Source organism: Thalassophryne amazonica, chromosome 6 (assembly GCF_902500255.1).
Source record: "Thalassophryne amazonica chromosome 6, fThaAma1.1, whole genome shotgun sequence".
Lineage (NCBI taxonomy): Eukaryota > Metazoa > Chordata > Actinopteri > Batrachoidiformes > Batrachoididae > Thalassophryne > Thalassophryne amazonica.
The window spans coordinates 112166433-112180198 of record NC_047108.1 but is presented as its reverse complement, the minus strand read 5'-3'; the positions used below and the strand labels follow the sequence as shown (position 1 = coordinate 112180198).

The following is a 13766-nucleotide window of genomic DNA, read 5'->3' as shown; positions in this document are numbered from 1 at the left end:
CTTTTTCAGAGGAGCTACAGCATCCAAAGTTGTCTTCAATGAGGATGTATAACTATTGACGAGATACTCTATCTCACTCACAGAGTTTAGGTAGCTACTCTGCACTGTGTTGGTATATGGCATTGGAGAACATAAAGAAGGAATCATATCCTTAAACCTAGTTACATCGCTTTCTGAAAGAGTTCTAGTGTAATGAAACTTATTCCCCACTGCTGGGTAGTCCATCAGAGTAAATGTAAATGTTATTAAGAAATGATCAGACAGAAGGGAGTTTTTAGGGAATACTGTTAAGTCTTCAATTTCCATACCATAAGTCAGAACAAGATCTAAGATATGATTAAAGTGGTGGGTGGACTCATTTACATTTTGAGCAAAGCCAATTGAGTCTAATAATAGATTAAATGCAGTGTTGAGGCTGTCATTCTCAGCATCTGTGTGGATGTTAAAATCGCCCACTATAATTATCTTATCTGAGCTAAGCACTAAGTCAGACAAAAGGTCTGAAAATTCACAGAGAAACTCCGATTGGCGTAACCGGGTGTCATTACTGCCGGCGTGAATTACAATCTTACCAAATTTACGCTTAGCCTTAGCCAGCAGTTTCAAATTTCCTTCAATGTCGCCTGCTCTGGCTCCCGGAAGACAATTGACTATGGTTGCTGGTGTCGCTAACTTCACATTTCTCAAAACAGAGTCGCCAATAACCAGAGTTTGATCCTCGGTGGGTGTGTCGTCGAGTGGGGAAAAACGGTTAGAAATGTGAACGGGTTGGCGGTGTACACGGGGCTTCTGTTTAGGGCTACGCTTCCTCCTCACAGTCACCCAGTCGGCCTGCTTTCCCGGCTGCTCGGGATCTGCCAGAGGGAAACTAACGGCGGCTAAGCTACCTTGGTCCGCACCAACTACAGGGGCCTGGCTAGCTGTAGAATTTTCCACGGTGCGGAGCCGAGTCTCCAATTCGCCCAGCCTGGCCTCCAAAGCTACGAATAAGCTACACTTATTACAAGTACCATTACTGCTAAAGGAGGCCAAGGAATAACTAAACATTTCACACCCAGAGCAGAAAAGTGCGGGTGAGACAGGAGAAGCCACCATGCTAAACCGGCTAAGAGCTAGTAGCTGCGCTAAGCTAGCGGATTCCTACAAACACACAAAGTGAATAATGTGTAAATAATTTAGAGGTGATTCAGCAGAGGGAGTGCTTTAGTTAAGGCACGTGAAGATTACACTGTGAAACAAATCGTTATCTAGGTAACTAGATCAGTCTAACTGCGCAGATTAAACAGCTAACAGATACAGCAAAACACCGCTGTGCTCCGGAACAGGAAGTGATACAATACCGCAGTGAGAGCCAACCACCAGTAGAGGCAAGCAAGAGTCAAAACCACATTGCTGCTGGCCAGATTGTACTTGTTTTTTTCTGGATAGAGTGCATCCAGCCAATCACATTGGTTCGTCAACATTTGCATAAAGTTGTCAAGTTGTTGTTCTTTGATAGTTAAATGTCTGCAACACGACACTAAGCCAGAGCCGTTTTAATCATAACCTGCAACATGGTGTCCTTCTTATCAAGAAGTATGACACATCTAGTGTAGCACCTTGGTTGCTGACTGATCTACTAAATAAGCAATGTCATCTCTCACCGTCTGTCCATCCACTCCTCTTCTAAACCCCACTTATGCCAGTTAAGAGTCAATATGGGGCTGGAATCTGTCCAAACAGTCATTGGGTGAGAGGTGGGACTGTGTATTTGGGTGGGAGGGGGGTACTTTTTAACCAGATGATTTGAATAGCTCTATTTGGACATGATGAAATTGTAGTAAATTTTCTGATAGTCAAAGACAAAACCTGCTTCTTCTGCCCTTTCAACATAACCAGTTACCAACCAGTGAGAATTTGCACCAACTCTGACAATTTTGCTAAGAAGCAGCTCAATAAAATAACTTACGTCACATGTGAGGTCTGTTTTGTTGGGTGGTTGTCGCACAAGGTCTCGTTTCTTGGAGCCACCTTCCCTAGAATTTAGAAATGACAGGCACAGGTTTGACAAGTTGCAGTTACCTTGACATGCAGAGTCTGTATAACAAACTCTGTGTATAGAAGAACCTTAAGTTGGATCATATTTTGATATATTGGCAGACATTTCTCAGAATTTTACTCTAGAAGGTAACAACTGCACAGTGTTTGTGTCAAACAAATTTAAATTGTAGGGCGACACGCAGATTGCAGTGATAATACTCACATGATATATCCAACATCTCCAGTGGATTAGTATCAGTACAGGATTTAAAGGCACTTTTATGATAGTCAGTGTGTAGAAATGTTTGCAGGTTCACTGTACTTGAGAAGGCTCCAGGGCTGAAGGAGCATTCCTGATTTAAAAAAAAAAAAAATTCTACAGACCTTTTTACTTTCTCTCCCTCTCAGTCATAAATGTGATAATTGCAATTAGTCTAGGACCTGGCTGAGATGTGTATGCACATCATTTAGGAGAGGATGACTCAACTGTTCTAGAGTAATATAACCCCAATGAACAACTTGAGGAGGTGATGGTCTAGTGGTTAAGTGTTGGGCTTGAGACCAGAGATCCTTGGTTCAAATCCCAGCCTGACCAGAAAATCACTAAAGGCTCTTTGGCAAGGTCCTTAATCCCTCAATGTGTAGTGAGCGCCTTGTATGGCAGCACCCTGACATCGGGGTGAATGTGAGCCGCTATTGTAAAGTGCTTTGAGCGTCTGATGCAGATGGAAAGCACTATATAAATGCAGTCCACTTACCGTTTAACTTGGGATATGTGCCAAAATGTCTATCCGGGACCAACAGCCTGAAAATGACCACGCCCTTTTAGAAAGTAATCATGGCCTTTTTTGGCCAGAGGGTTACTTCAAATACAGCTGTATTTTCTAAACTGCAGCAGCTACAAATTTTCCAAGGTATTCAAAATGTTCAGAATGCAGGGGTGGTGGCCACGTGGTTAGTGCACTTGGTTTTGGTGTGGTCGGTTCCCGGTTCAAATCCCACCGCTGCCACATTTCTCCATGTAATGTGGAGTTGTGTCAGGAAGGGCATCCGGCGTAGAACTTGTGCCAATTCAACATGCAGAACCACCTCGGATTTGCTGTGGCGACCCTGAGTGCAGTCAAGGAAGCAGCCAAAGGGACTTACTATTCAAAATGTTCAGAATGACCAGTACATGTTTCAGAGGGTCGTAGACAGGTGTGAAATTTCTATTTTGATATTTTAAGAGAAAATGAATAAACTAAGTGGATCAACGTATTACTGTACATCGAAAGAAAATGTTTGCCAAATATAATGAAATGTTATTTTCAGTCATACTGTTCGCGAGATAGATACTTTATTGATCCTTCACAGGAAATTTTGCTGTTTTAGCAGCTCACACAGACATGAATTCCATACATCTGTCATTAACATATAAAATGAAATTGCAAAGCCATGGACATCAATTCAATAGTCAGTGCGCATTAAATGGCTTAATAGCAGCCGGGAGGAAAGTCTTTCTAAAATACTCCAACTTGCACCTCGGTGCCATCAGTCTGTGACTGAAGGTGCTACAGGGGATCACCTCCAGGGCATGGAGGGGGTGAAAGATATTGGCCTTAATGCCCTTGTGCTTTGAGAGCATCTTCTCTTCGGTCACCTGTTGGACTGGTGAAAGTTATGAGCCAACTACAGAGCCTGCTTTTTTAATAAGCTTATTCAGCCTGTTTCTGTCCGCTATACCAATGCCCTCTCCCCACCAGGCTACTGCAAAAAAAAACACAGCGCTGGCCACTACTGTGTGGTAAACAGTCTGAAGCAAAGGTGGGTAGATATTAAACGACCGTTGCCTCCTTAAAAAATACAATGTGCTCTGCCCCTTGTGATACACAGACTCTGCCTGGCTTTTCCAGTGCAGTGTGTGATCCAGCTGCACACCCAGGTATTTGTGGTTAGAAACCACCTCCACCTCGTTGCCCTTGATGGTAATGGGTGTTGCATGGACCACTCTGCCCCGCCTAAAATCCACAATCATCTCCTTAGTTTTCTGGTGTTGAGGATAAGTTGGTTGTGCTCACTCAAGGTCACAAACTCCTTGATGGTTTCTCTGTACGCCTCCTCATCTTGTCCCCGCATCAGACTGACAACTGCTGTGTAATCAGAGACTTTTTGGAGAAAACACTTGCTGGTGTTATGCTTGAAATCTGCAATGTAGATGGTGTAGAGGAATGGTGTCAGTGCTGTTCCCTGTGGTGCCTCCGTGCTACTCAGGATGGTATCTGAGACACAGCTCTGCAGACACACAAACTGCGGCCTGTGGGAGAGAGTCCACACACCACTGGACCATTGATGCATCCACCTCCATTCTCCTCATCTTCTCACCCAGCAGCACAGGACGGATAGTATTGAATGCACTTGTGAAGTCAAAAAACATTAATCTCACAGAAGTATTGGCTGTATCCAGATGTGCATAGGTCCTGTGCAGCATATAGATGAGTGCATCATCCACACTAATATTCAGTTGGTAGGCAAACAGTAGGGCATCCATGTAAAGTGCTACAGTGGTCCTGATGAAGGGGAAGCTCAGCCTCTCCAACACCTTCATCACATGTGAAGTGAGGGCTATAGGCCTATAGTCTTTATTTTCAGTAGGTCAACTTTTCTTTGGCAGAGGGACCAAGCAAGATGTCTTCCATAGCTTGGGGACCCTCTGTAAATGCAGGCTCATATTATACAGATTTGCTAAAATTCCACACAATTCAGCAGAGCAAGTCTTCAATAGCTTAGAGCTGATTTTTTTCCAGTCCCACTGCTTTCCCCAGCTTCAGTCGGTCCAACTCCCTCTTGACCTGAGCTGGAGAGAGAATCAGTGGTGTCCTCACCGGAGAAGAAGAGGAGCCTGGACCCTGAACAGGTAATGAGGGTGGATTGAATGAAAGAGGAAAACATTGAAGCTGACTGGGAGCCGGCTGTAGTTCAGAGTGGGAGGACTGTAGGGCCTGTGCTTGAGTGGGGCGGTCAAATCTGTTGAAAAATCTGTTTGGGGGAGGTGATGGTCTAGTGGTTAAAGCGTTGGGCTTGAGACCAAAGGATCCTCAATTCAAATCCCAGCATGACTGGAAAATCACTAAGGGCCCTTGAGCAAGGTCCTTAATCTCCTAGTGGGGCCTTGCATGGCAGCAGCCTGACATTGGGATGAATGTGAGGCTTTGATGTGTAAAGGGCTTTGAGCATCTGATGCAGATTGAAAAGCGCTATATAAATGCAGTCCATTTACCATTTATATTTACCGTTTCTATTAGATCATCAACTAGAATTTGGTCACAATCACACAAAACACCTTCTTTCTGTTTCATACCTGTAATCTTCCACATACCAGCCCACACCTGCCTAGCTCCATCCTGCTGCAGCTGTTGGTTCAATTTGCAGCTATAAGCTCTTTTACCCTCCTGCAACTCCACCTTCAGTTTCCGCTGGATTTTTCTAACTTTGTCTCTGTCACCCATTCTAAAAGTCTGCTTCTTCTCATTTATATGGGCTTTCTGGTTGCTGGTCTGTTATTTGAATAGCAGTGAATGTCTTTGGAGGGCATGATGTTTTCATAACAGAAGCTGATATAATATGTTACACATTCTGTTAACCTGTCTGTATCATTTCTATACACCTCACTAAAAATACCCCACTCAGTTGTCTCAAAACAACACTTGAGGGCTTCAAACGCCTCCGGGTTGCAGCATCTGGATGTTCTGGTGATGACAGGCAGCCTTTTAACCACAGGCAAGTAAGAGGGAGTGAGGTGAACCATGTCGCCATTGGATCGACCAAGAGGGGTCAGTGCAGTACATTTATACAAGTCTTTGACATTACAGTAAAGCAGTTCTAACATCTTATCCCCTCATGTTTTACAATCCACAAATTGTTTAAATGTGGGCAAAATCTTAGACATGATTAAAATCTCCTGACATAAGAAATACTGCATCAGGGTCCTTTTCCTGAAGTCTTGCGATAGTCACATGCACTGCGTCACAGGCTGCATCTGCATTTGCTGACGGGGAGATGTTATCAGTGGAATATTGATTTAAAGTGAAAAATACAAAACAGAACTTGTTTCTTTAGCAGACAGCAGTATCTAGAGATCTTAAATGTTTTAAAGATTATCAGGGAAATTTCCCAACAGCCAATAATACAATTTATAACACCACATTTTTCTTTCTTTTTCAAACATGTAAACACAACAAAATCCAGATATGAAGATTATGCTCATTCAGTGTTTCAGGGTTTCTGCAGCAGTCACTTGCAGTACTTTTACCAATGGATCCCAGCTACCCAAAAATACAGCTGTATTTGAAGTAACACTAAAAGGATGTGGTGATTTTCTCAAAGGACATGGTCATTTTTTTTTTAAAAGGATGTGGTAATTTTTGGGCTGTTCATCTTGGTTGGAGATTTTGGAACATGTCCCAAGTTGTTCATTGGGGTCATATTAGTCTAGAACAGTTGTGTTCTCCTCTCCTAAATGATGTGGATACATGTCTAAGCAAGGTCCTAGACTAAATCACTGATGCAAGAGCTTAGCTGGAAGAAGTGAAGAATTTTATTAATTTTTTACTTTTTAAATGTTTTAATGGTTGCACTTATTACATGTTATGACTTTCAGAGCACCCTCCTGCAGCAGTTAGGTGTTGCACCATTTTCAGAGGGTCCCTGGCCACTCTACATCCACCCTCAGTCCTTGTCAGTTCTTTCAAGACTTCTTCTCATATGGCAACACAAAGCCAGTGTTTTAGGAGATCCAGATGTGCACGAGTGTATGAAAGTCTGGGAAAGGTATTGTAACCACTAAATCATCTTGGCTTTTGTTTTTTTCTTAATACAGTACCTTGTTTTTCCTTTGAAGGACTGAATGCATAAAGTTCTTTGTTGCTCAATTAGATTCCTGGGAACATTGAAGCAACATACTAACCAGGCATCTGTCCATGGTGAAGATGACCTCAATGTTGAGCACCTTCAACTCTTACTGCTTCTCTTTCACAATCTGTCTGAGCGTGGGAGACGGTCGGTCCTCACTTTGGTCACCCAGGCCATTGTTGAAGTGGCGCAGAGTCGAGACTCCCATCTGAAGAATGTGCCCCTCAACTTGGCTCGCCTGCTGTTGGTTTTTGACTATCTACTGCGCCACTACTCCAAGACCCCCTTGTACCTTTTTGAACAGGTCAGTTGCTTATTTTATCATGGTGCTTGTGTTGTCTCTTGGTGATGTTGGATTTCTTGGATGGGCCAAAACAGTTTTTATTTTATACTGATATCACATTCAACACCCCCGAGTCACACTAACTGTCAGAATGCTCGTAGCACGGGCCGGGGTGGAGGATTAGCAGCAATCTTCCATTCCAGCTTATTAATTAATCCAAAACCCAGACAGAGCTTTAATTCATTTGAAAGCTTGTCTCTTAGTCTTGTCCATCCAAATTGGAAGTCCCAAAAACCAGTTTTATTTGTTATTATCTATCGTCCACCTGGTCGTTACTGTGAGTTTCTCTGTGAATTTTCAGACCTTTTGTCTGACTTAGTGCTTAGCTCAGATAAGATAATTATAGTGGGCGATTTTAACATCCACACAGATGCTGAGAATGACAGCCTCAACACTGCATTTAATCTATTATTAGACTCTATTGGCTTTGCTCAAAAAGTAAATGAGTCCACCCACCACTTTAATCATATCTTAGATCTTGTTCTGACTTATGGTATGGAAATAGAAGACTTAACAGTATTCCCTGATAACTCCCTTCTGTCTGATCATTTCTTAATAACATTTACATTTACTCTGATGGACTACCCAGCAGTGGGGAATAAGTTTCATTACACTAGAAGTCTTTCAGAAAGCGCTGTAACTAGGTTTAAGGATATGATTCCTTCTTTATGTTCTCTAATGCCATATACCAACACAGTGCAGAGTAGCTACCTAAACTCTGTAAGGGAGATAGAGTATCTCGTCAATAGTTTTACATCCTCATTGAAGACAACTTTGGATGCTGTAGCTCCTCTGAAAAAGAGAGCTTTAAATCAGAAGTGTCTGACTCCGTGGTATAACTCACAAACTCGTAGCTTAAAGCAGATAACCCGTAAGTTGGAGAGGAAATGGCGTCTCACTAATTTAGAAGATCTTCACTTAGCCTGGAAAAAGAGTCTGTTGCTCTATAAAAAAGCCCTTCGTAAAGCTAGGACATCTTTCTACTCATCACTAATTGAAGAAAATAAGAACAACCCCAGGTTTCTTTTCAGCACTGTAGCCAGGCTGACAAAGAGTCAGAGCTCTATTGAGCTGAGTATTCCATTAACTTTAACTAGTAATGACTTCATGACTTTCTTTGCTAACAAAATTTTAACTATTAGAGAAAAAATTACTCATAACCATCCCAAAGACGTATCGTTATCTTTGGCTGCTTTCAGTGATGCCGGTATTTGGTTAGACTCTTTCTCTCCGATTGTTCTGTCTGAGTTATTCTCATTAGTTACTTCATCCAAACCATCAACATGTTTATTAGACCCCATTCCTACCAGGCTGCTCAAGGAAGCCCTACCATTATTTAATGCTTCGATCTTAAATATGATCAATCTATCTTTGTTAGTTGGCTATGTACCACAGGCTTTTAAGGTGGCAGTAATTAAACCATTACTTAAAAAGCCATCACTTGACCCAGCTATCTTAGCTAATTATAGGCCAATCTCCAACCTTCCTTTTCTCTCAAAAATTCTTGAAAGGGTAGTTGTAAAACAGCTAACTGATCATCTGCAGAGGAATGGTCTATTTGAAGAGTTTCAGTCAGGTTTTAGAATTCATCATAGTACAGAAACAGCATTAGTGAAGGTTACAAATGATCTTCTTATGGCCTCGGACAGTGGACTCATCTCTGTGCTTGTTCTGTTAGATCTCAGTGCTGCTTTTGATACTGTTGACCATAAAATTTTATTACAGAGATTAGAGCATGCCATAGGTATTAAAGGCACTGCGCTGCGGTGGTTTGAATCATATTTGTCTAATAGATTACAATTTGTTCATGTAAATGGGGAATCTTCTTCACAGACTAAAGTTAATTATGGAGTTCCACAAGGTTCTGTGCTAGGACCAATTTTATTCACTTTATACATGCTTCCCTTAGGCAGTATTATTAGACGGTATTGCTTAAATTTTCATTGTTACGCAGATGATACCCAGCTTTATCTATCCATGAAGCCAGAGGACACACACCAATTAGCTAAACTGCAGGATTGTCTTACAGACATAAAGACATGGATGACCTCTAATTTCCTGCTTTTAAACTCAGATAAAACTGAAGTTATTGTACTTGGCCCCACAAATCTTAGAAACATGGTGTCTAACCAGATCCTTACTCTGGATGGCATTACCCTGACCTCTAGTAATACTGTGAGAAATCTTGGAGTCATTTTTGATCAGGATATGTCATTCAAAGTGCATATTAAACAAATATGTAGGACTGCTTTTTTGCATTTACGCAATATCTCTAAAATCAGAAAGGTCTTGTCTCAGAGTGATGCTGAAAAACTAATTCATGCATTTATTTCCTCTAGGCTGGACTATTGTAATTCATTATTATCAGGTTGTCCTAAAAGTTCCCTAAAAAGCCTTCAGTTAATTCAAAATGCTGCAGCTAGAGTACTGACGGGGACTAGAAGGAGAGAGCATATCTCACCCATATTGGCCTCTCTTCATTGGCTTCCTGTTAATTCTAGAATAGAATTTAAAATTCTTCTTCTTACTTATAAGGTTTTGAATAATCAGGTCCCATCTTATCTTAGGGACCTCGTAGTACCATATTACCCCAATAGAGCGCTTCGCTCTCAGACTGCAGGCTTACTTGTAGTTCCTAGGGTTTGTAAGAGTAGAATGGGAGGCAGAGCCTTCAGCTTTCAGGCTCCTCTCCTGTGGAACCAGCTCCCAATTCAGATCAGGGAGACAGACACCCTCTCTACTTTTAAGATTAGGCTTAAAACTTTCCTTTTTGCTAAAGCTTATAGTTAGGGCTGGATCAGGTGACCCTGAACCATCCCTTAGTTATGCTGCTATAGACGTAGACTGCTGGGGGGTTCCCATGATGCACTGTTTCTTTTTCTTTTTGCTCTGTATGCACCACTCTGCATTTAATCATTAGTGATCGATCTCTGCTCCCCTCCACAGCATGTCTTTTTCCTGGTTCTCTCCCTCAGCCCCAACCAGTCCCAGCAGAAGACTGCCCCTCCCTGAGCCTGGTTCTGCTGGAGGTTTCTTCCTGTTAAAAGGGAGTTTTTCCTTCCCACTGTAGCCAAGTGCTTGCTCACAGGGGGTCGTTTTGACCGTTGGGGTTTTACATCATTGTTGTATGGCCTTGCCTTACAATATAAAGCGCCTTGGGGCAACTGTTTGTTGTGATTTGGCGCTATATAAAAAAATTGATTGATTGATTGATTGATATGTACAAATTACAACTTGATTATGCCTTGTAGTGCAAAATAATTGAAATTTTACCAAATTTCATTTAAAATTTTGATAGGTTTGTTGCTGTAGAAAGTCAACATGTGTCTTATAAACATATATTCCCTGCACCGGTAATAACATGTAGATGAGTGGGTTCCACCCCAGTTTGTGTAGACCTGTAGACAATAACTCTAACCATATTAATAGAACATGTAATGAATTGAGCTAATTAGTTCATAGCTAATTCTGATACACTCATCAAAAAAGCAACTTTATTTTACTGATGTAACGTCCTTTAGAGTGCCTTTATTAGAGAGAGTGGCGACATGACGAGTCGAAAAAATTGGTCACGTGACTCCTGTTGCCATCTTGGGGCAAAAATAGCATTGGCTGATAATGTGTCTGCATGTAAATCCAGCTATTCTGTGTATTTATTAACTGAAAATACCGGGTTGTTGTGCATTTGGAGGCACAAGTAGTCACAGCAAGGGCTTCAAGATGTACAGATCCCCTTCAGATCCGAACAGAAGAAAAATTTGGGAAAATAAAGTCAGCCGTGTGAGATGGAAGCTGACATATTCATCAAAGCTTTGAGAGGTAAATTTGTTGTTCAGTCCCATGTACAGTAAAACTCAACTAAACCGTCGTTGTATAAACCAGATATTCACAGTCACTGGACAAAAAGTCCCAAAGTTTTTGTATTGTTTTCCATGTAATAAACACCATATATAATGGATTTTGTATAACGGATTTTTCGCTCACATCGGATTAAATGTCCAGCCCGATCACATTGTATTTCCATTAAAAACTCAGAGTAGTCTGAATGTGCAGAGGTACAAATTAAAGTTCAGCTCTGACACTTGCCAGTTTGTGGAAAGTGGGAGAGGAATCATTTCTATGATTAAAAGTCCGACGTTTAGTTTTTCAAACGGTGTTAAGACTCGGACCCACAGCTTGACGTGCACCTGTTAAATCAAACACCAAAGTCTGTGATTTGACACTTTTCTGCTTTTAATCCTTCATCTGCCATCATAGCGCGCACGCTGAAAAATGGATCAGAAAAGTCCGCATCACATTTACAGCACAAAGTCAGTAAAACAGCTTACCTTTGTTTTGGAGGTGATGCTTGTAGAAAGAAAAGCTTGGTCAGGGTCAAATTAGTCCATAAAAAAGCATAATCCAGAGATGGAGAACTTTAAACCTGTCATGCACGTCATTGCATGACACAGAGTTACAGAGCTGCAGCTGCATAAATCAGGCTTTAAATTAATTAAATAAATCATCATGAATTGTAAATTTGATAGCTTAACTATTTTTAAATTTGTTTTGATAGCACCTGTACCTGGATGTGTTGCTGTATGTGGTTAAATGATTTTTAAAAATGTTGAAAACAAAAGGTCCATTCAATAGTTCAGCGCAGTTGGACCCAAAATGGCGCCATGTTCTGAGTTGACGCCAGTCTCTCTAACCAAGGCACTCTAACATGCAGTGGACATGTCTGCCCCCTGCTGGATGTTAGTGGTCACTGGATAGATTAGAGAGAATTGAGAACAGCTGTGGTTCAGTTTACATGCCATTTGTCTACCACCTCCTGGATACTAAGCGTGTTGTAGACTCATCAGTGCACTGCGCTCTTCACTTTAAGCTAGCAGCTGCATGAATGAACATGATGTCTACTATGTCTGGAAAAGAAACCCAGAATTAAAAATCTGAGACATGTGGCTGGAGATGGTAATGAAACATTTTATCTGTGCTGTAAATTAGTGATGGCAAACTCAAAATCCCCACTTCAGAATGTTTTGAAACATTTGATATCCGTGTTCCCAGACATTGTTCCACAGTTGGTATCTAAAGGAAGACGTCATGTGCTCTGCCAAATGGAGTCTCGTGACATCAACTGTTTCAAAATCAGTGTTTTCAATACCTCATAGAAAATGAAAAATTGTAATTCTAAAATTCTGATCTCTTAAAAAATGTAAAAACAACCCTCATAAGTCACATGACATTCTAAAATAGAGTTTTTAGAAAATGTTCTCTATGCATCTCCTGCAGGGGTTCTAATATGGACTGGTTCACTGCGGTGCCAGGAGGAGGATGTAGAATTTCACTTCATGCATTGCGTTTTTATGTCAGTTGTGCTTTCTTCTGTCCATGATAAACTTGAACAAAATTCATCAGATTTTGAAATTCCAGTGTGGTCAGTGATGCTGGCAGGGGTTGCTTGTAGTGGTAGATTGTGCATTCACAGATGCAGAGTTGTGGGACATGGAAAATGGTTAATATGAAGCTCCAGCCAGTCTGCTTATGGAGTGCAGTCTTCCATGAAGACAGCTTTTAGTAAGTGAAACTGACAAGGCAATGGATGGATGCTGGTCCTGCATTCCAGGGCGCTGGACTTATCTCACAACGCCCTGCCTGTGGTGCCAATGATTGTGTGCTCACTGCAATAATACATTTTGTTTTTGATGCTATTTTGGTTTTTATGTTTCCTGTTTCTTCAGCTTGGTACGTCTTTTTAAGAACCTTGTAACTGTTAGAATGGCCTAAGCAGAGGATCACCCCTTTGAGTCTGGTCTGCTTGAGGTTTCTTCCTCAACATCATCAGAGGGAGTTTTTCCTAACCACTGTTCTTACGAGAACAGTTCTCGTTCTCATAGACCTTACTTGTGTGAAGTGCCTTGGGGCAGTTTTGTTGTGATTTGCCCTGTAGATTTATGACAGATTTAAGATTTAAGACAGATTCATGAGTGACTGCACCATATGAGCCCTTTAAAGGAGAGCTCATTGTTATTGTAAGACTGAATGTTCAATAAGTGTGGATTTCTTATGATAGGGAGGGCAATTAATTTACTTTCTTACAAATATAATTAATAGGTGCAGTATAACCTGCTCACTCCGCCATCCACTGGGTCCAGTTCTGTTCAGGAAGGTGTCAAGCGCAGCAGCTTCCCAATTTACTACGGCTTCAAGGAGGTGGAGGAGAACTGGGCAAAACACTGTTCAGCAGGTCAGCCTGGGCTCAGGGAGTTTCTTACTGTATTTCCTCATTACCACTCTTGATCTTGGCAACTTGATTTGACAGTCTGTGTACTTTTTTTTAAACATTTTTAGAGAATGCAGGAAATTTTGTGATGTGGAAATGCTACGAATGCAATAAAAATGGCATTCATGTTTTTGAATTTCTTTTAGATTCAAATATCCAACCTAGATTTTACTGTGTTTTGTCCCCGGAGGCGTCTGAAGATGACATCAGTCGACTGGACAGCAAGGTGTGATTTTTGCCCTTTGTGTCACA

At 41.4% G+C, this 13766-nt stretch overlaps 1 protein-coding gene across 1 annotated transcript in view; it reads left to right on the top strand.

Annotated features, from left to right (window-relative positions):
• ubr4 (ubiquitin protein ligase E3 component n-recognin 4) overlaps nt 1-13766 on the top strand; it is a 181892-nt gene that overhangs the window by 63011 nt on the left and 105115 nt on the right. The window contains 4 exon segments of the mRNA XM_034173148.1: nt 6656-6825; nt 6931-7210; nt 13346-13478; nt 13661-13740. Of these exon segments, the coding sequence (XP_034029039.1) occupies nt 6656-6825; nt 6931-7210; nt 13346-13478; nt 13661-13740 (663 nt within the window).